The sequence below is a fragment of the Neofelis nebulosa genome, chromosome 5, assembly GCF_028018385.1.
Source record: "Neofelis nebulosa isolate mNeoNeb1 chromosome 5, mNeoNeb1.pri, whole genome shotgun sequence".
Taxonomy (NCBI): domain Eukaryota; kingdom Metazoa; phylum Chordata; class Mammalia; order Carnivora; family Felidae; genus Neofelis; species Neofelis nebulosa.
Window position 1 is genome coordinate 78150917 of NC_080786.1, and position 22021 is coordinate 78172937.

A 22021-nucleotide genomic window follows, 5' to 3' on the forward strand; every position below is an offset into this window, starting at 1 on the left:
ATTCCAAAAATAGCAAATGTACCTTGACATGAAGATTATTGAGAAACAAATTATCAAGTTATGTGCCCAGCTTTCTGAATTTGATAAACTGGAAAGAAAGTATCTAATATCATGAATTTCACTAACCAATAATTTCCAAAACACACGTCCAAAACTCCAGTGTTTCTTTATTGAATTCTCTCTTGAATTCCATCTTAAAATAAAAACCATGAACCTCAATTAGAATTAACACACATTCTGAGGGTTAATTTCCACTTTAGAAAGAAAAGATCAAGCCCTTTTTTAATACAATTACTAGTTTAATGACCAGTGAGCATACGAAACAATGTTTATCAGCAGATTCACGTAATAATTTAATAATTATTTAATAATTTAATAATTATTTTCCTTTATCTTAAAGAATATAGCCTTCCCAATCAAATGTAAACTTTATTTTGATATCATATCAAAGAATGACATTGGGAATTGCAAGGGAGCAGAATGCATGACCCCAAAATGTGCTACTTTAGCATGTAGATTATTTGGAGCTGAAGGCAAACAAGACCCTGCAGATTCAAGAAAAACTTTTCCTCTCCCTTAACTATCTAAAATAATTGAGACAGGGGGCCTGGCCCAGAATGGGAGCTACTACCAGAGAGAACTTTTAATCTAAATGACTCATCTGTAGGACAAGACAAACATCTAACCACCACACATCTGCTCTTTTTATCCTGAGAAGTCCCCCCCTCAGGCCCACATCCCACCCAGTCCTTAGCTCAGGGTGGCACAGTAGCCATAACCGCCTGACTTATTCCTGGGGCTCCTGTCCTTAGGAGGCTCCCATAGATATGTAATTAAAATTGTTTTCCTCCTGTTAATATGTCTGATGTCAATTTAATTAGTCAACTAGCCAAAAGAACCTAGAAGGATGGAGGAAAAACTCTTTCCTCCCCCATAAAACCTTTTCTAAAATTGAAAGTAAAGCTCTATCTTTTTCTCAAGAGGAGAAAATTACTTTTTAGAGTTTGCTTATTGAAACCTGGAAGCACAAAATGAAAAATAGGGGTTTTACACAATTTCATTGCTTCATACTTTTAAGGACTAAAATATCTTTGTATAAAACTATCTCTGCTATACTTATACACCAACAAACTATACTTTCATTCCAATTATTTTTTAAAAGGAGTAGCAATTTCCTTTCAAATAGTTACACAGAACTATAAAACTCTTATTTAACTCTAGAAAGGATGAGACCCTTTCGTCATACAAATTAAAATGTGAAGTTTACTTGCAAATCTACACTCCATCACTTTAATATTAACGTAAATACGATGAAACTGCCTTCATCAACTCCTTCATTTTGGCAACACAAAGATGAGCTTCCTGATGTTCTATAAACAATGTTTATATGATGGAAGTTCGTCTAAAATTCAACATAAGCAATAACATATGAGTGTGGAATGGAAATCAAGGAATGGTCTTAAATAGGAAGGAAAAAGCCCCAATATCTCTTAAGCAGCAAAAGCATCTTCCCAGTTTAGTTTCAAGACATGTACCATCGTCCATTCATCCTCCTGTTTCCAGAGCCCTGAAGATAACAAAAGAAAAATATTAATAACTTAATTTTCTGTTGCCTTTGTGCACATAAGAAAAAACTTGCATTTATAAAATCATATAAATCAAGGTCAGACGACAGTTTAGAGTGATAAGATACATAAGGTTTAAGGTTAATTATATTCTTCTGAGGGTCATATTAGTTCCTAATAGAAAAGACAATCATATACAAACATGAAAAAGTGGCTGTCTATAGGGATTAGTCTAAACTAAGATTTACCTTCTTCTTTCCAAAGGAAATGGGAATTTTATCAGATTTCCAATTCTTAATCTCAGCATTTATTAAATACTATAAAATTCTTTTAATACTTCAAAATGCAAACAACATATAGACAATAAAGAGTAAGTTTTTGCAGTTTTGGAAAACAGTTCAGCAGCTTCTAAAAAGGTTAACCTATGACCTTGCAATTCTACTCCTAGGTGTGTACCAGAGAACCGAAAACACACATGCACAAAAACACTTGTGCACAAAAGGAACATAGCACCATTCACAATAAACTTGAAAACAATTGAGAAGGGAAATGCCTCAAATCTCAGATCGAATGATAAACAGACAGACCTCACTGTGTTTATCTAGACACTGGAATATTATCCAGCCACAAAAAGGAATGACCTACTGACACATCCTACAACACAGATGACCCTAAGATCACGATGTTAAGTGAGAGATGCCAGGCACAGAGGTCACACGTTGTAGGATTCCATTTACAGGAAATGTCCAGAGTTGACAAATCAAGAGACAAAAAGTAGCTTACTGGTTGCCAGGGACTGGAGAAGAGAGAAGATACTGGAGGTGGAGGAATAAGGAGTGCCTGTTAACGTGTACGGGGTCTATATTCACGGTGATGAAGATGTTCTGGATGAAAGTTGCACAAACTTGTGACTGTATTAATAAAAGCCACTGAATCCTTTACTTTAAAAAGGTGAATTTCACGGTATGTGAATTCTATATGAAAAAAAATTAAGAATGTTTTCTTTCACCCTAGACGTCTAGCCTTGTTCCTCAAAGACAACACTTTCAGTAATTTCTTTAAACCCTTTCAGAAGTTTTTAAGGCATGTAATTAGCACATAACCATGTGTGATAATCCCTTTCTTTTTTGAAAACACACAAGGCAATATTTTACTCCTCCTCTTCTGCCTTCACCGCTCCAACCCCCCAGTTTAGAGATGATTCAGTATCAGCACCCACAGATATACCTTATTCTTTTTCTTTTTTTCCTTAAGTAAGTGCCATGCCCAGCTTGGAGCTCAATGTGGGACTTGAACTCACGACCCCGAGATCAAGACCTGAGCTGAGATCAAGAGTCGGACACTTAACTGACTGAACCACCCAGGTGCCCTATACCTCATTCTTTTTAAAGATGCATTCTAGAACATGGATGAACCAATTCATTAGGCACCGGCCCTCTACTGGAAAGCATCTGGGTTGTTTTCCAGTCTGCAGCTATTTCAAACAATGCTGTAATGAACTTATTTTTAAAAAAGATCTTTACATAAATGAATATATCTGTAAAATAAATTCTAATCAGTGAAATTGTTAAATTGGTAAATTCTAAGAAGTGAACTTGCCAAGTCAGAGATTGTGCGCATTTAGAATTTTTATTTTGTCAAACTATCCCCCCAAAAGTTTGCACAAATGTCCACGTTTTCCAGTGGTAAATGAAATGTCTTTCTAGTGTTGTATACCACCTTTGGATCCTTGTCAATCCAATAGAGGAAAAAAGTCTCTTAAATTACTTACAAATAAAAGTGAGTATCTTTGTGTTTGTATTTTTCTGTGCACTATTTATTGACATCTTCCGTCTGTTTTTCTGTTATTAGTCTTTAAAAATACTTCAAAAATAGAGAAAAGCAAATTAATTTCTATTTTAAAAAGAGTATTTTATATTTGGATTAAATTAAGTTCTGGTAAATTTATCTGTATCCACGCTCCTTCAGTATTCAAATCTTCGTTTGGATTAATTCTGGTAATTTATTAATGTTCATAGGTGCCACTAACAAAAATTCGCTGACTTAATTGATTTGCGTGTAGGGTGATGGGAAAGATGAAAGATGTGTTAGAAAGGTTAGAAAAGCTATGAATGGGGAAAGTAGTATCTTTGGAAGTACAACCTGTATTGGCAAGAAGCAAAAAGAGTAAAACTTGCCCATTATATTTGCCCAGTATTCCATAGGCTCCACTTGGAATATTTTGGTTGGTCTTCTCACTGTAAAATGCAGTCAATATGGGTATGTCAAGTCTGTATATGCTGGTGGGAGCGATGGGGGAAAAGTGGCAGTGGCCAGTAACCTAATATTCTGTACAGTTTTTTTGGCATGCTTCTAAGATTTTCCCAAGATAATTTGTTCTAATGCCCACCAGTGTTTCCACGTAGGAGTCTTATCCTGCTGCTTGTTTGGAGCCTGCGGCAGGGGGCACCAGACTGTCCAGCTGTTGGCGATGTCCTGTATTAATCAGCCACTCATAAAACTTGTTCTCCACGAGTACCTGGAACTGCTTCCTCTGATCCCTAAAAGTGCCGTCACGAGCAAAAATAATGTAAGAACACTGGTTCCCGTTCATTTTCCTCCAGGTGATTGTAAAACGCTTTAATGGGATAGACATTAAATTGTGTCTAGTTATCCAAATAACTGCTCTATTGAGTTCTGTACATTGGAGCACTACCACCACCAAAAAAAAAAAAAATATATATATATATATATATATATTTATAAATATATATATAAATATATATATAAATATATATATAAATATATATATATATAAATATATATATAAATATATATATATAAATATATATATAAATATATATATATAAATATATATATAAATATATATATATATAAATATATATATAAATATATATATATATAAATATATATATATAAATATATATATAAATATATATATAAATATATATATATAAATATATATATAAATATATTTATATATATATATGTATATTGGTCAGATACAATACAGTATATATAAAAGTATTCTGCACACTCCTCAGCTTCTATCCAAATGGTGCTCATTCTTCCAGATCCAACACAAATTCTTACTTCCTCCATAAATCTTCCCTGACTACCCATGCCACATTTTTTGAAACTCTGTTAACCATACAGTGAGTCCCTGGCTTCCAGAGTTCAAAGACTAGTACCTTGAAATAAAATTTTGTGGTGAACATAATAAACCATAATCATCTACTATCACAGCATGTAATTTAAAAATAAGATATTTTAGCGCCCCAAGTTTAGGATGGTTATAATTCCAGAATAAAAGACAACATTTTAAATGGATGAAATTTAGCTTTGTTTTAAAACACTATGCTTATTTTTCACATTTTACGGCAGATTAGGGAAAACTTTGACCAAAACTAGCATCAGTCCTTGGAGCAGCATTAGGAATCCACCCCTAGAGAGTCGGTCTGTGGTGGATGCCAGGAAATCTGATTTCTAGCAAGCCCCTTGGATGACCTTAACACACAGCCAAGGTTGAGAACCACCGATAGAGTGTGGAGAAGTAAATTAAAAACTAAGCTGATTCATTCAAGTATTGGATTATATGGCATAGTCTATACATGACCTTTCATTTATAGAGTCCTTTATCTGTCAACAAACTTAAGCTTCTGAAAAGAAGTGAGTCTAATTCTTGGGCCTCTAAGTGCTCCCATCTCCCAACCAAACAGCCTGGAATAGGGACCTTAAAAGACACCCTCTATCTTTCTGATTACTTTACCACGCTGTAAACATGTACAGATTAATTTTCCCGTGGAATTTTATATAAGGCAAATTCTTCCTCTAGAAAACACTTACTTTGTCAAACGAGCCTCCTTCACAGTTTTCTGCCAGATTTGTATCTTCTGCTCTCTTTGACGCAGTGCTTTCTGATATGCATATGGAAGCCCCCCAGGTATCTCTGTCGTATCCCCTTCCATTTCAAAGGGGATAATAAATACATAGAATTCACAAGGTGGCAAGAGTCGGAAGACACTTGTGTCGCTGCTCTCTCTGCACACAATCATTGGATTATCCCAATAGTTAGGCACTGTAGCAAGGCCGGTCCTGGCCATGTGATCCTCCAGCATTGGATAATGGGTGTGAAAAGGGGCCAAAGTTACTGTCTGGTTTCCAGAGAGAATAAGTGGGCGTGTAGGCGTCAGAATGTGAAAGACGCAACCTGCCGTGGAAGAGATGGACAAACGGTGGCAGGCAGCAATGACTTTAATGTTGTCACAGCTGTGGAGGTGAAGAGCAGTCTGTACGGGGCCCAAGACAAATGTGCTATTCCTGCACTTCTCAATGGTCACAGATCTGTAATGTGAAAAAAATCAGGTGAATTCCCCAGTGAGAATAAGTGAATATTGTGCTACAAAACTATTCTCTGATAGCAAAATCAGAGGACTAGGACGATCAGTCCTAGTCCAAAGAAAACGTCAGAATATCAGAACACTGTGGAGACTGTGCTTACCGTAAGGGAGACAGCAGATATATAAAAGATTCGTGGCAACGATGAATCTTTACGTGTGCCCCCACCAGAGTATCTGAGCTCTTGGCCAAGGTCTGCTTGTAAACCTGGCTCATCACCACCATGCGGTGCATCCTAGGGGCCACATGACTATTACAAGCAATCTTAGCTCTTTTGGTCGTCCCTTCAACTAGGTAAGAAAAATATAAATGAGATAGTTTCAAATCAAAGAAAACAACCATATGAGGTTACATATGTCTATGTGTGTATACGGGTCTAAAATTAGATACATACAAGGTTTGGGAAAATGTTAGATCTGGGCTTTGGGTAGGGAGGTGTTTGCTATACTGTTCTCTGTGTTTCCCAGTACGTTTGCGATATTTCATAAATTTTTTGAAACCTATAATCCATTCAAGATTGCCTACAGATCTAAGGTTTGTTTCATGTGTAACCATTCAAGTAATACACCTAAATTCACATGGCCAGAAAGTGACAGAACTGGCCCAACTCAAATAACTCAAATATCTTCTCCAAGTTGACTCAATTTATCATCCCAGTCCTGAAATAATCTCTTTAAATTGCCATAATACTAATTTCAATCCCCTCCTCAGCTACTTACCACAGTATTCCATGAATTCTATTTGGATTCAGGTCTTTAATCCCTAGATCATTAGTGACTGAGAGCATATTTTCCTTCCACACACAGTGCCTCACACACACGGACACTTAAAACATCTGTGCAGGAGTTGTTACCCTCCTAACACAGTCTCGCCATCGAGTGACTGGCTTCTCAGACTGTGCTTCCCTGCAAGCCATCAGGATACCCTTGTAGATAAATGAATACTGGCCAAATAGGAAGAGGTCACAGGAGTATGTGATTCTTCTTTTTTAAAAACAAAACAAAAAAAACAACTTACTGCTTCCTTTTATTAAATAAGTAACACATGGTTATTGTAGAAAAATTTTAAATAGTGGCAAAAGAAGATAAAAATTATTTGTGATCTTGTTATCCACCACCATTAACATTTCGGTATAATCCTAAGAGATTAGATATCCTCTTTTTCCTACTAGTGACTACTGTTAACATCTAAACAACTGCTTGAGCCTATATTCTTTTATCAACATCAAAAATTTATGTAATATGTCCTATATATTTATGGCACCCTTAGACATCTGGAAGTCTTTGACCTCCTCTAGAGCAATAGCTTGGTTAGACACGGAATTCGTGGATCACAATCTTTTCACTCAAGATTCTGTATATGTTGCTCAATCGTTTTGTTTTTTGGCATTATAAAAATTTGATACAAAACTCATTTTTTTAATTACATGGAGCCTATTTTTTCCTTTATCTTTGAAATTCAGAGATTGTGGGAGTATATTCTAGTTTGGGGTTTTTTTTTTCATTAATTTTGCCTGCAATTTGCCTCAGTATAGGCACCTACTTCTTTTTAAACTTCCATCTGAGCCCCCTTCTCTTAAAACTTCTACCTGGGCCAGAAGTCATGCGGCACCTGAACCTATCCTGGACTGTCAGGAATAGGTATTTGATGTGACCAAGGCCAGGATTTTCTTTACTGTAACTTGAGTTTTCCAATTTAGAAAAATCTAATCTGTTTCTGTCTGTGTGCCTAGATAGGACCCCATCTCTACACCAATTGTCTGACGCTGTAACCGTGGAAAGGCCAAATGCTGCTGTGGTGCATGGAAAACAGGAAAGCCTTAAGCAAAGGAGCATGTGAGAGGGCAAGGGAGAAAGAGTCTGAATAAAGAAGAGCAGAGAAAGAGAGGACTGACCCAAGATGGAATTGCTGTTAACTGTAACCACAACGATCCAGGATCACAAATCAACTCTCTGACTCTTGCTGCCTTGACAGGAAAAAGTCATAGACAAAAGAGAAATGTTCCCTTTTCTTCTCTCTTATAGTAGCAATATTTTTCAGGTCTTCTACAAAAGATGTAGGACTATTAATACACCAGAAAACACACACTTCCTTCACTTGTCATCCAATTTTTAATATAGATGAAAATACTGAAAAATACCTTGGTGAGCCCAAGCCAATTTCTTTCCAGACTTGAGGCAGGCAGATGTACCAAATGGATTCCCAGTCAAACAGGTTCTCAGCCAGGCTTCCAGCTTGTAGAAAGAAAAGGTCTTAGAGAGCCTTGAGAAGCCACTTTCTGCATGTAGTGGTTGCCACAGTGCAAGTTCATGAAGTGGATATATCTTCCTGGCTCCACTCACTGTACCTTCAATCAGAAAGCTGAGGGCCACAACAGCTTCTCGAGAGACGAGACTACTATGGGTCGAATGAAATGATGCAGTGAGTTGTTCTGGATCTAAAAGCAGCTCAAGGAGGTCTGACAGATGATCATAGACAAATGCTTGGTGACTGTAATCATTCCAGTTCTAAAAAATATCAAAATAAAGCACACTTAACAAAGAGATTCTACAAGACCTGAAAGTGTTGTATTTTAATTGTTTTGTATTTATATTTTGCCTCATCTCCTAAAAAGCATTTAAGGTAGCAATGTACACCTCATAAAGATTTTTTAAATATATGTGATAGGTATAAACAGATTCTCTGCCTTCTTTGGCTAATTCAAAAGTAATACTAACAGCTAATCCTTAGTGTGTGCCAACCAGTAAGTGTTATACAAACCTTAACATATTTAATCCTAGCAACAATCTTGCAAAAGATGCCATTACCATGCTCACTTTACAAATAAGGAAACGGAGATAGAGAAAGGTTAAGAATCTTACCCAGGGTCACAGAGCTGGTAAATACTCTAGGTTTCAGATCTAACATTCGATGAAGCACTGGGTTTCCTTTTTTTTATTTATTTTTATTTGTCATTTTGTCTATTTGAGAGAGACAGCAGGGGAAGCGGCAGAGGGAAAGAGGGAAAATCTTAGGCAGAATCTTAACCTTAAGAATCTTAATCTGACTCAGGGCTCAATCCCAGGACCTGAGATAATGACCTGAGCTGAAACCAAAAATTGGATGCTCAACCAACCGAGCCACCCAGGGGTCCCATGTTGGGTTTCTCTACTTACCTTCTCATATTACAGGAGGAACTTCAAATTCCACTGGATGAAACAATGCAACTGATCTTACAGTAGCTAGATTTAAGACAAGTTATAACTTTTGGAATAAGCTTGGAGTTGGCAGATGTCTCAGTGACTTGGCTCATTCATTTGACAGATATTTTGTGAATATCTCTCATGTGGTATGAGCAGTGTTAACTAATGAATTATGCAAATTGGCTACGATATAGTCTTGTCCTCAAGGAACTCAGAGTCTATGTAGTGAAAAAACAATATAAGCGAGCAACTATTACACAGTGAGATAAGACCTAGGGCAGAGATATGTGAAGACATGCTAGGAGCATGAGAGGAACAAGGAACTCCCTTGGGGAAAAACAATCATTGTGGAGTGCTGTTTGAACAGATTCTTAATTAACGCAAACATATTTTTAAAAAAGGCTTAGGCCTAGGGAACAGCATATGCAAAGACCCATAGGAATAAAATTACCTGTTGTGTTCAGAAAACTGGAAGTTCTGGGTGGGATTTAGGAAGCATGCTGGGAAGTGTCAGGTAAAGTTAAAATAGTAGGCAGGGACCAATCAGGAAAGGCCTGTAGGAAACCCTAATAAAACATCTGGGCTTTATTTTGTGTGCCAGGGACTTTAGGGCTATTTTCTAAATAGCTGTACCCTTTTTTCTTTTTAATAAATTCTCATTTGGATACCAAAGAACATGTTAGGGGCACTTGGATGGCTCAACTGGTTAGGCATCTGACTCTTGGTTTTGGCTCAGGTCACGACCTCATGGTTTGTGAATTCAGGCCCTGCATCAAGCTCTGTGCTGACAACACGGAGCCTGCTTGGGATTCTCTCTCTCTCTGCCCCTCCCCCACTCGTGCCCATGCGTGTGTTCTCTTTCTCTCAAAATAAGTTAAATAAATACTTAAAAAAAAAAAAAAATGTCAAAGCAGAGCTGTTACTCTTCATCTCCCTTATTGCATCCTCCTCACCCATCGTAGGCCCTGAGGTGGCCCCATGGAGCACAAGATGAAAACGGCAGTGACAATGATAATTCATTGATGGCAGCTTTGGCAGGAGACAGATATAATCCTTCTGCATTTAGAAAGTCCAGTGTAGTGGGTGGGGTGCAGATTAAAAGCAGAGTGACCAGGTAGGATCTAATTATGGAAATCAAGGTCCCCCCACCTCCAAAATGTCATTATGGTCTATATAAGAGGAAGAGACAGAGTTTTATTTTACATATATATATATATATATATATATATATATATATACACACACACACACACACACACATATATATATATATATATATATTTTTTAAAGATTTTATTTCTTAAGTAATCTCTATACCCAACGTGGGGCTCGAACTCACAATCCTAACATCAAGAGTTGAATGCTCCACTGACTGAGCTAGCCAGGTCTTCTGAAAAGGGACAGATTTTTAAATTAGAGTTATTTTGGAGGCAGAATCGGGAAGACTTGACAAATAACTAGGTACAGGTGCTGAGAGAGTGAGCATTGGAAGCTGGTGGTAACTTGCACTGGCATAGAGAATATACGTTAATTTAAGTAAAGGGAGATTTTACTGTAGGCACACGTGGTCATCTCCCAAACTGAAGTGTAGGTAGGCCTCATAAGAACTGGAACTGGAAGGCTACCTTAAACCTGGTTCTTTCTCAGAGGCCAATGTCTCTACATGTCTGTTCCATTCTACTCTTTTTCTCTGATTACTTCAGTTTCTAATCCCTCATAACTCCAGGGCACTCATGAACATGGTGGCCATTCTGGTACCAATGTCAACTGAGCCACCAGCTCAAGCACCCCTCACAGACTGGTAACTTCTTCAGTTCCTGGGGCTACTGACGGGGCCAGGTCATCATTTCCAATCAGACCAATTTCACATACATACCTATGAATGGGTTACTCTAGTCAAGGGTCCATCTCTGGTCTAATCAGTTGTAGGGAAAGGTCATGCTACAGCACAAACTAAGTCACCATTTACTGGCGCTTACTATGAAACAAGTCTCATGTTATTATATTAGTGAATTCTCACAGCCATCCAGAAATGTGCAATATTATCCCCACTTACCGAAGAGAAGCCAAGGCCTAGAAAAGTTAACTAACTTGCCTAAAATCATGTGATACCAAGTGGCAGAGCCAATTTGAATACAGACTACAGATGGTTCAAAACACCGTCTCTATACGGTACCCACTCAACAGGAAATACATGTGGAAAGAGCACACAATTATTGGCCTTTCTAATACATCTGGACTTGGGCATTCTGAAATTAAGGTATAGATAGGGTATCTGCGTGAAGAGGGGAATCTAAAATGCAGACAAACTCAGGAGTCATTGAGATATATAGAGTAATGGGAAGAGAAGAATTATGTTTAAAGAATATGTCTAGTGTGAGGGGGGGGGGAAAAAAAAAGAATATGTCTAGTGAGAAGACAAAATGGCCCCAGGCAGAATCCGGGGGGAAAAGCAGCCTGTTGGGGCCAGGGGGGGAAGCTCATGAAGAAGAGTGAGAAGGAATAATTAAAAGCAGAACTAGGAGGGAATAGCATCATGGAATATAAGGGTGGCCAGATTTACTCGAAAAAGATTATAAAAGTACCAAATATCAGAGAGGTTTTTGTTGTTGTTGTTTGCCTCAGAACAATTTGTGTGTGTGTGTGTGTGTGTGTGTGTGTGCGCCTCAGAACATTTTTAAGGAACCTGCACATGGCAGTAATACTGAGGTCTATGTTTTCCTTAAAGTTCTTTAGAATACTTTTACATAAACAGGTAAAACCATTTCAGTTTTCCTTACAAAGACAGAAGAAATAACACAATTTCTAAAACTCACAACATGAGGCAGTTAAATTTAACTTCTGGGTCATCACATCATATAATATTACATAAGCATGCTGAGCTTAAGCATACTGAAGCACATCATTTAAACATATGAGAAGATATTTTTACAGAAGTTTCGTCAGTAGATCTCAACAGACTTTGCAAATACTACATCTTTTCATTTATCCTACCTTAGTCAAATAAGTAGATTCAAATTCATTGACATTTGCAAAACTGAGAATTCTAATGAGAGTACAGTGAATAGTTTGCCCCCAAATCATGCAATTTTTGTGTCACCAAAGGAGCAGAAATCACCTATTTCGACTAAGATTGAAAATATTTATTTTGTTTTATAATAAGGAAAAGAAATGAAAAAAGCAAAACAAAGCAAGCATGCCAGCAAATGACTGGCTTATATAAGTAATCCTAACACAATTTTTAATGAAGACAAATCATCTTCCTCACAAATTCCCTTTCAGAGGAGACCAAAATTTAAACAGTACCTTATTATGGCAACTGGATTTTTCAGCCAAGTCAGGAGACTGAGATCTATTTCTGGGACTAGGCCACTCTTCTCCAATCAAAGATGTCCTCAGGGAAACCTTGTTTAACTGCTGTATATATAAGAAGAGCAGAAACTGTAGGGTGTCCACTGAAAGCTGTCCAAGAAGAAAAGAACACATGTCTTTAAACCACACCAGTCCAGGGACACCTGGATGGCTAATTTGGTTAAGTGTCTCTTTTTTTTTAATGTTTATTCATTTTTGAGAGACAGAGCACACATGCGCGCATGAGCAGAGGGAGGGGCAGAGAGAGAGGGAGACACAGAATCTGAAGCAGGCTTCAGGCTCTGAACTGTCAGTACAGAGCCTAATGTGGGACTCGAACCCATGAACCAGGAGATCATGACCTGAGTCAAAGTCGGACGCTTAACTGACTGGGCCACCCAGGTGCCCCTAAGTGTCTGACTCTTGATTTTTGGCTCAGGTCACGATCTCATGGTTCGTGAGATTGAGCCCCACATGGGGCTCTGCACTGACAGATTCTCTCTCTCTCTCTCTCTCCCTCTCCCTCTCTCTCACAACCCCCCTCAAAATAAAAGAATAAACTTAAAAAAAGAAAATCACATCAGTCCCTATTCTACAACTAAGTAGATATAGTAAAATAAATTCGCAACAGTTTGCTGATCTTTTTTTTTAATTTTTTTTTTAAATTTTTTTTTTTTAACGTTTTATTTTTATTTATTTTTGAGACAGAGACAGAGCATGAACGGGGGAGGGGCAGAGAGAGAGGGAGACACAGAATTGGAAGCAGGCTCCAGGCTCTGAGCCATCAGCCCAGAGCCCGATGCGGGGCTCGAACTCACGGACCGTGAGATCGTGACCTGAGCCGAAGTCGGACGCCCAACCGACTGAGCCACCCAGGCGCCCCAACAGTTTGCTGATCTTAAGAACAAAAATGTAGAAACTTGCTAGCATTTGATATGTAGGTCTCTGATACCCAGGAGTTTCTAAAATCAATTAAACTGAAGTCACCTACCTTCTTGGAAAGCTATGTAGCATCTTTGGCTGTAGACATTCTCTCCCAAAATTGATGAAGTGGAAAAGATGAAGTACATACTTTTAAAAAGTATATTATTATTTCAAAAGTTTAAAATTACAATTAAAAAAAAGGAAACACTTTAGTCATTTGAATAAATAAATTAATGGAAGAAAGGAAGAAGGAAATTTCACCAAAATTTGGAGGTTGGTCTAACCTAAGACTCACAGACTCATCAACAAAGTTTAGGGTCTCAATGCAACACTTGAAACTGTATGTAATTTTTTGGTGTATGTACATTTTATAGGGGAGTAGGACTCAGGTTTTCATCAAGTTCTTCAAAGAGTGTGTGACTTAAAAAAATATCACTGGTCTGATAGAGGTTTATAAATCATTTTGTATTTGAAAAAGGGTCTGGTTTGAAGCCCAGGATTTGAAGTTCATGATTATCCTCAGATATCCATTCCCATGCACATACAGGAGGCACAAAAAAGTAACACATCTGGTACTATACCTATAGTATAGCTGAAAATCACTCTACCTAAGAACTTAAAAATACAGAATCTCAGGATCACCTAGACCTACTCTGTCAACTGTCAATGGAACCCCATGAATCTACCTATTAAACGTTTACTTTCTTAATCAAGTTTTTTGAGATAACTGTAGATTTGAGATTACATGCAGTTGTAAGGATAGAGAGACCCCGTGTACACTGTATTCAGTTCCCCATCTTGCAAAGCCATAATACAGTAGCACTACCAGGCGACTGACGTTGGTGCAGCCAAGTTACAGAACATTTCCATCAACACAAGGATCTTGCACGTTGCCCTTTTATAGCCACACTCACTCCCTACTTCCCCCTCCCACACCTACCCCTTCCTTAATCCCTGACAATCACTTATCTGTTCTCTATTTTTGTCATTTCAAGAATGTTATATAAATATAATATGTAACCTTTTGGGACTGGCATTTTTATGCTCAGCAAAATTCCTTGATTTTCTACATACCTCCATTGAATAATTATATGTTGTCATTATTCCTTCATATACTTTCCTATTCAAGAGACTATAAGATCCTTGTCTTTTTCATTTTTCTATTCCTAGTAATTACCATAGCACATAGCACATAATAAGCACTCAAAAAATGTGGAGCTTCTTGAAGGTTTCATTCATCTCTGTATCCAGCATCCACTACTGTACCTCACACATAGTAGACACTCGATAAATGTTTAATTAACGAATAACTATACTGTTCTTTATCTCTTGGTTGCTTGCAATTTCTTTCAATTTCCAAAACCCTGTTTAGATATTACGACATGTGGCAGAGAGTGACTAGTACTAACTAAATATACCTTTGCTTTTCTTCCTGGGCACACGACTACATAGTATTTCCCAGCCTCTCTTGAAGTTAGACATGGTATAACTGAGTTATAGTCAATGGAATGTGGGTGGATTGACATATACTATTGAGTCTCCCAAAAACTCTCCCAAGAGAAATGGCAGTAAAAGACTCCGAGACCCTAGTGGACATGGCTGGGAAAAATTGTATCATGCCTGCAATTATTCATTTCCACATCCTCCGGGAGGCTTTTGGGTCCGATACATGGCCATAGGAGTTCTTTACCTCCTGTGAGGTAGTTTATCTCCCCAACTTCCTGATTTTAGACATGGACATATGACAAAGCTTTAGCCAATGGAATGAAAGTCATTGCAGTCTATGTCACATCAGAGCCAAAGTTTTAAGAGGCATCCTGAGCTTTCTCCTGCTCTGCTGCTTTTCCCTTCTGTCCTAAGAATAGGCACGACCAACACAGAACATGTTTCTTCGGCCTGGGTCCCCAAATGAGGAGACACAGGGAGTCAAGCCATCACCTGGAAGAGAGGCCTAGCTAAAGTACAAGCTGCACATAGAATAAGCAAGAAGCAAACCTTTGTTACCGTAAGCCACTGGAATTTCATTTTTGTTTGTTTTTAACTGCAGCAAAGCTAATATAATTGTGGTTCCAAAAGACAGATGACTAGATCCCTGAGTTATTGCTCGGACAACAGCAGCCTAGAGATCCATCCAACCGGATGCCCTGTGGCATACTGCTGCTTGAAGGAGAAATAAACTGTTAACTGCACCAAGCCACGGAAATGCCAGGATTGCTTATTACTATAAGGAGCCTACTCTGATTAATATACTTTCTCTGTGAAGTCTTTCCTGATTACCGGAACTAATCATTCTCTTCCCTATTCTATTTCTGCACTTTACGTTACACTTTTACTATTGTACATTCTACACTATCAAATAGCACTTTTTCACACACCAACCTCCCCTACTACGCTAGGAGCTCCATGAGGGCAGAGATGCTATTCCAATCATCTTTGAATCCCAGCACATAGCAGATGCTTACTTAAAAACTGTCGGGTGCCCTTATGAACCATGTATCAATGGTTCATAAGCACTGACTCACCTTAAAATATTTTTAACTTTCTTTGAGAGAGATAGGGCATGCGTGTGTTCAAGTCAGGGAGGGCCCGAGAGAGAGGGAGGGAGAAAGAATCCCAAGCAGGCTCCACACTGTCAGCATGAGCCCAGTGCAGGGTCCGATCTCACAAACCATGACATCATGACCTGAGTGGGAATCAAGAGGTGGACGCTTAACTGACTGAGCCACCCAGGTTACCCCTCACCTTAAAAATATTTTTAAAGTCAATGAAAGTATTTGCTTCTTTCATTTGCTGTGCTCTTGTAATGTTTTGGAAGTAGGTGAATAGGGATTGCTAAGTAAGAGCTAATTCATTAAATACCACCCAAATGGAACTGTTTAAAAATAAAAAAAAAAAGGCACTTTGGGATCACAATGATCATTCACCTAAAACCACACACTGCACAGCTAGTACAAAACTTACAAATAGTTTCTTTCTCAAAACAATTAAACACACATACACATACATATACATCTATACCTGATTTCTTTGCTTTTCGACTTCATCCTCAGACATGCAGTTGGACAGAAGCTCGGACCATTCCAGGCGCTCTTCTGGTGTCTTCACTGCAAGACTATCAAATATTTCAAAGTAAAGCCACGCCAGATCCTTGGCCAACTGCAGCTTCCCACATGCAATGTGCCTCCACGTAGACCAGTACAGGCGTGGGTAAGCCCCCTCTGTGGCCCGGGTTCGCACATAGGTGGATATCTTCCTGAGATAGTGAAGACTGAACTTGGATGGAGGGGGGACTTGCAAGGCACCCACTATAAAGGGTTCTGCTTTCACCCAGAGGAGAACTCCGGACTGATCCATATTATCTCTAAGGACATCTGTGTGAAAAGACTTCTTGGCATACCTACGAAACAAAAGTTTTTTCACAGACTGATTTGAACAAAACTCATTTATGCATTTTCTTTTGATTTTTTGTTTTGTTTCACTTACACAGTTTCTTTAAGGTGACCCCTCCCTTAACTATTTTAAGATGTACTAGGTCAGTTTAAAAAGCAGATCTAGTTCATCAACCAAGAGCAGAATTCTTGGTCAGATCTCACTCCAACCCATTTGAACAAGAAAAATGTGATGAAACAAAATTATCTTCCTTGAATTGTTTGAAGTGGTTGTTTTAGGAAGAGTGTAAATGCATGAAGTATGAGTTCCTGCTCAGGAAAGGAAGAAATGAGTCATCTCTTCACAGGACATCTTTGCCTGCCCTGAGGGGGAATGGTAGTCAGAATAAGGGGGATAAGACTTCCAAGTCAAATCACTTACACATAGAGGATGGCAGGTTAAAATTCTGGATGTGTTAACTGACATATAGTTCAATATGAAGCACTAACATGAGGCAGATGAATACTCACACGAGCATAGGCTGCAAAAATAGATCATCTTTATTCTCTGTAACAGTGAACCCGTTCTGGCATATTCTTTGTGCTTAGTTCAGGTGCAGTGCTTTTAGATTTTGCTTGTTGGTTCTTGGTTTTAACAATATACAATTTTTATGGGATAGTTCTAGCTAAAAACAGAAGGGGAAGAAATCATCCACTGTTCCACCATCAAAGGGAAACTAGTTAACATACTCTTGTGTTTCCTTTCTATCTCTTTTTCTACACAGACCGGAGGTTAGTTTTTGAATTTTCAAATGTGCGATAATACCATGTATACAATTCTGTCACTCTGAATAAATGTACCCGCATGTATTCACCTGTTCTCCTATTTTCAGACATTAAGTAGGTTTAAAAGTTTTCACAAAAACAAGGCACGCAAAATACTGATCATTGTTGAAGCGGGGTGATGAGCACATGGGGGTCTATTTACCTATTCTACTTTTGTGTATGTTAAAATTTTCCACTATAAAAAAAAAAAGCTTAAATGTAGGTGAAGGGTGAAGGGGATTAAGAGGTACAAAATTCCAGTTATAAAATAAGTCACGAGGATAAAAAGTACAGCATGGGGAATCTAGTCAATAATACTGTACTAACTTTGGTGACAGATGACACCCACCCTTGTGGTATTTTTGTAATGTATACAGTTGTCAAATCACTACGTTGTACGACTGAAACTAATACACTGTGTATCAACTATACGTCAATTAAAATAATGAAGAGTTTAAATGTTATAATTAATACTATATTACTGTCTTTCTGTGTATTTTCTGCACTATGATTATTTCCGGGAAAATTTTCAGATGTGCATTTGTGAAATGAAGTAAATGGCATTTCTAAAGCTCCTGATACATATTCCCATTGCTTTCCAAGATGACTGTATCAAACTGTATCATCACTTGACCAAGGGGTACCACTTGACCATTGAGCAATCCTCAGCATTAAAAATATCACTTTAAAAAACCTTCCTTAATACGACTGATGGAAAATGTTTTATTGCTATAATTGTATTTTGCCTTTCATTCCAAAAAAGGCATGCGTCTTTGGGGAACTATCTGCTCCAAAAATAACTGACATCAGTCGAATGCTTAATACCTGCGAGGTAGCACGCTAAATATTTTTCATTTTCACCTCCTTTCGTTCTCTCAACCACCTGGAGATAATATGATTGTCCCCATTCTCAGATGAGAACACTGAGGCTTAGAGAAGTCAAGGGACTTACACTCTTAAGTTGGCACTGTTCTGGATCAGAATTCAAGTCTGTCTGACTTGAGAACCGTGTTATTTACAAATGTACTTTAGGAACCCAGTTTGGGAAGAATCTCCGAAAACGGGATTGGATCCAGGAGAGGATTACCAGAATGAGTGGCCTTAGATGTGAGGCCACAAAGGGCCAGGTAAAGGAATGTGGGAGCATGAACCGGAAAGAAGGGTGTGAGAGGCTAAACGACAGCTGGCTTCATACAAGGGAATGGCTTAGCGTTGTTCTGAGTAAAAGAGATCGGAGTTAACGTGAGAAAGATCTCAGTTCGCCCCAAAACGGAAAGCGACCGCTCTGTGAGATACTGAACTCCTGTTCCTGACGTGTGCGACCAAACGCCAGGGTACGAACTCTCCATTTAACTGCGAGACTCCAGACGGCTAAATTCGTAAACAAACAAGGGCTCTGTGGCTCTCAAGAGCAGCCCCGGGGAGGGCTGGGGTTGGGGTTTTCAGGCGGGGACAGCGGCCTGAGACCACAGAGGTCCTCTGGGGGCTTCGCCGACACCTCCGATGTTGTCCGGGTTCGGGGCCGCACCAGCTCCCCGGCCGGACTCTGGGAACCGGGATGGCCCAGCCGACAGGCCCCGTGGCGGGCCCGAAACCCGGCCATCTCCAGGGCAGCCTCCCCACCCTCCCTCCCTGGCGCCGGCCCGCGCGCAGTTACCTGCGAAGGCACGGCCGCTCCGCCGCACCCTCCGCGTGCCGCCGCGCCCCGCGCACCCGGCCCAGCCCCTCGCCCACCGCCTCCTCCACTGCGCAGGCGCCAGGCCTCGCACCACAGAGAACCGGAGGCCCACGCAGCTAGAGCGGCCGCCAGGTTCTCCCGCGGACTGAGAAAAACTCGGCTGAGGCCGAGAGTCCCCGGTGCTGGGACCTGGAGCCAGGCCTGGCAGCTTTCTGGTGCCGCGCCTCCCCACGCAGGGAAGTAGCAAATTTTTTATTGCTCCACCCAACCAAGGTCAGCCAGTAGCTGCTGGTAAGGTCAGCGCGCTTTGATCAGTAATATAACAATGACAGTTTACGTTTGTAGTGTTTACTAGGGGCCGGCAATGTGTAAAGCACGTTTATGTGCTATTATCTCAGTCTTCCCAAGAGCCCTTCAAGTTAAGTACACTTGACTTACTGAGAAGTAAACTAGAGGTAAAAGAGGTCTAAGTAATAGACCCCTAAGGTCACACAGCAAGAGAGCTCCCAGGATAGAAACCCAGGCCGTCTGAAGCAACCCCCCAGGATTAGCTCCTTAACTTTGTTAGCTGTCCTGCCACGTTAGGGCCTTCACGAAGCTTTTTTGGATTCCACCCTACAGAAGACATCACTCCTTCCTCGAAGCCTCCACGTAATGATTTTTAGCCATTTCCTGGTTTCTTAGTTTGTTTATGGCCTCTATAGGTGTGGGAGATACAAAAGTAAATAAGGCGATAAAATGCAATTTAGTTTCTCTTTGATGTGGCCTCCCCTATTAGGCGTTTTCCTGAAAGCAGTAACCTTATCTTCCTCTTCCCTCTATGAGTCAGGAGACAGGGTCTTTGGATTCAAACAGATCTGGGTGAGAATTCAAGCTGCACCACTACCTTGAACAGATTCTGTCATCTCTTATGCCTTTGTTCCAACAGCAATGATTATTGAGCACAACTGTGTGTCTGGCACAGTGCTAGGCACTAGGACTACAGCAGTGAACAAAATAGATAAGATCCTTTTTTGGAGTGTATATTTTAATAGGAAGAATAGATAATATGTATTAAGGAAAAAATTGGACAATTTCAGATATTAATAAGTGCTATGAATTTGGAGGGAGAGGTAGGGGGGTCAATGCTGAATCTGAGCTGAGGACTGAAGAATAAGCCATCATGTGAAAATCGCAGTCAAAGCAACTTTTACTCTGTGGCAGGCTTCATTCTAAGGTGCTGCTCTATTCAGGTGTGAACAGAAGAGTCCAGGTTCGTGCTGTCTTGAAACTGGCATCCAGTTGTGTGAGTGTGGGGGATAGGGATGGAAAAAAATAGGATGGTGTAAGAGTAAGGGACTCAGTAGGGGCTGTTTTTGATTGGTTGGTCAAGGAAGTCTTCTCTGAAGTAGTGACATTCCAACAGATTTGAGTGGAAAAAGGAGTCACCCATGTTAAGAACTAAGGGAAGAGTGCTTCAGGCAGAGAGAAAAGCTAGAACAAAGGCCTTAGGGAGAAATAAGTTTGGTGTATTTAAAAAAGAAAAAAAACAGTTTTGCTGGAACATGGTAAGGAGTATACTCCTTAGGTGCAGGTACAGATCATCTTAAGCTTTAAAATTCTTTTTCCAGCTCTCTTGTGACATATACAGAGTTTTACAAGCTATCATAAAGAGTTGGGGTTTTATTTTAAATGCAGTGAAAAGCCATTCGGGGCTTTTGAGCAGGGTAATGACAGGATCTGATATGTTTGTAAAATATCATGGGGATGGGGGTCAGGAGTGAACACAAGATACTAAAATATTAAGAGTGGAGGCAGGAAAACCACTTAGGAGGCCTTGACAAGTGAGAGATGATGTGACTTGGCCCTGAGAGGTAGTGGAGATGTACAGGAGCGGAAAAGATTCAGGATACAGTTTAAAGGCAAAGATTTGGATAGGGGACACAAGGGGAGGAATCAAGGTAGACACCTACAATTTTGTCGTGAACAAGTAGGTGGTGGTGCAATTAATCAGATGAACAAAAGCAGGTGGGGCGAATCAAAGAGTTCTCATAAGTGTGATGTTAGTTATTCGTTGCGTGTTTACTGTGCAAGACGCTGTGCTAGACGGTTTACAGCTTTTCTCCCTTTAAAGTTTCACAACATTGCCAGTAAAATGTTTTGCCTCAGGTTTGTAAATAAAGCTTAGGCTAGACTTGGGGGGGGGGTATGGGAGGGGGTATGGAGGGGGTATGTTCTCACCGCTAAGAAGTGGTGGAAGCCGAATCCGAACCTAAGTATGTCTGCCTCCATAGCCTCTTCTCCGTGAAACCCAGGCAATTTTCTTCCGGGATTGTTCGAAGAGGGTAAATAAGTTTTCCTAAGCAATTCGTCCGCCCTACGTTTGGCGTAGAGTAATTGTCTCCGCCCATTCCTCCAAAGTCCCTCTGCTCCCGCATCCAGCTCAAAGCTCTACATGAATGAAATTCCGAGACTTGTAACCGAGGTAAACCTTCCCTCCCACAATTGGTCAGTGCTGCAGGAGGAACTTCGTGATTGGTAGAGAGTCCGAGGAGGCGGGCGGGGGGAATTCCTATACCTCGGGTGCCCTCGCTTGGCATCGTTTCGCCCCGACCGCCTTTTTACGTAGATTTCTACGACTCGCCGCTACCGGGCCTGAGCGGATTCCTGCGGCGGCGCGATCCTCTGACGTTTTCTCCTCTAATAGGCCCGGAGCTGCGGCTGCAATTCGGAAGCCTAACTGGCCGCCCG

The 22021-nt window shown here is 39.8% G+C and overlaps 1 protein-coding gene across 10 annotated transcripts; it reads right to left on the reverse strand.

The window, feature by feature from the left end:
• Positions 1–149: 149 nt before the first annotated feature.
• Positions 150–21747, reverse strand: TBCCD1 (TBCC domain containing 1). Of its 10 annotated transcripts, none has more exons than XM_058730772.1 (9): positions 21512–21745; positions 17320–17474; positions 16439–16817; positions 12452–12607; positions 8104–8470; positions 6067–6253; positions 5412–5909; positions 3955–4105; positions 150–1567 (listed from the first exon to the last, which is right to left on the reverse strand). In XM_058730772.1, the coding sequence occupies exons 2-8, from the start codon at positions 17325–17327 to the stop codon at positions 3976–3978; spliced, it is 1725 nt and encodes a 574-aa protein (XP_058586755.1). In that variant the 5' UTR covers positions 17328–17474; positions 21512–21745; the 3' UTR covers positions 150–1567; positions 3955–3975. The 10 variants fall into 10 exon arrangements, with proteins under 10 accessions (XP_058586755.1, XP_058586749.1, XP_058586756.1 ...); XM_058730766.1 differs by lacking the exon at positions 17320–17474 and adding an exon at positions 19852–19989; XM_058730773.1 differs by lacking the exon at positions 21512–21745 and adding an exon at positions 19852–19950.
• Between the last annotated feature and the right edge of the window lie 274 nt (positions 21748–22021).

Bases quoted from the DNA above. Each gene is read 5' to 3' on its own strand.
- TBCCD1 (XM_058730766.1), bottom strand. From the start codon at position 19,919: ATGTCTTCTGTAGGGTGGAATCCAAAAAAGCTTCGTGAAGGCCCTAAC. The intron at 16,818-19,851 runs GTTAAGGAGCTA...TTTGTTTCGTAG, and splicing joins GTGGCAGGACAGCTAACAAA to GTATGCCAAGAAGTCTTTTC. The intron at 5,910-6,066 runs GTAAGCACAGTC...TTCACATTACAG, and splicing joins TATCTGCTGTCTCCCTTACG to ATCTGTGACCATTGAGAAGT.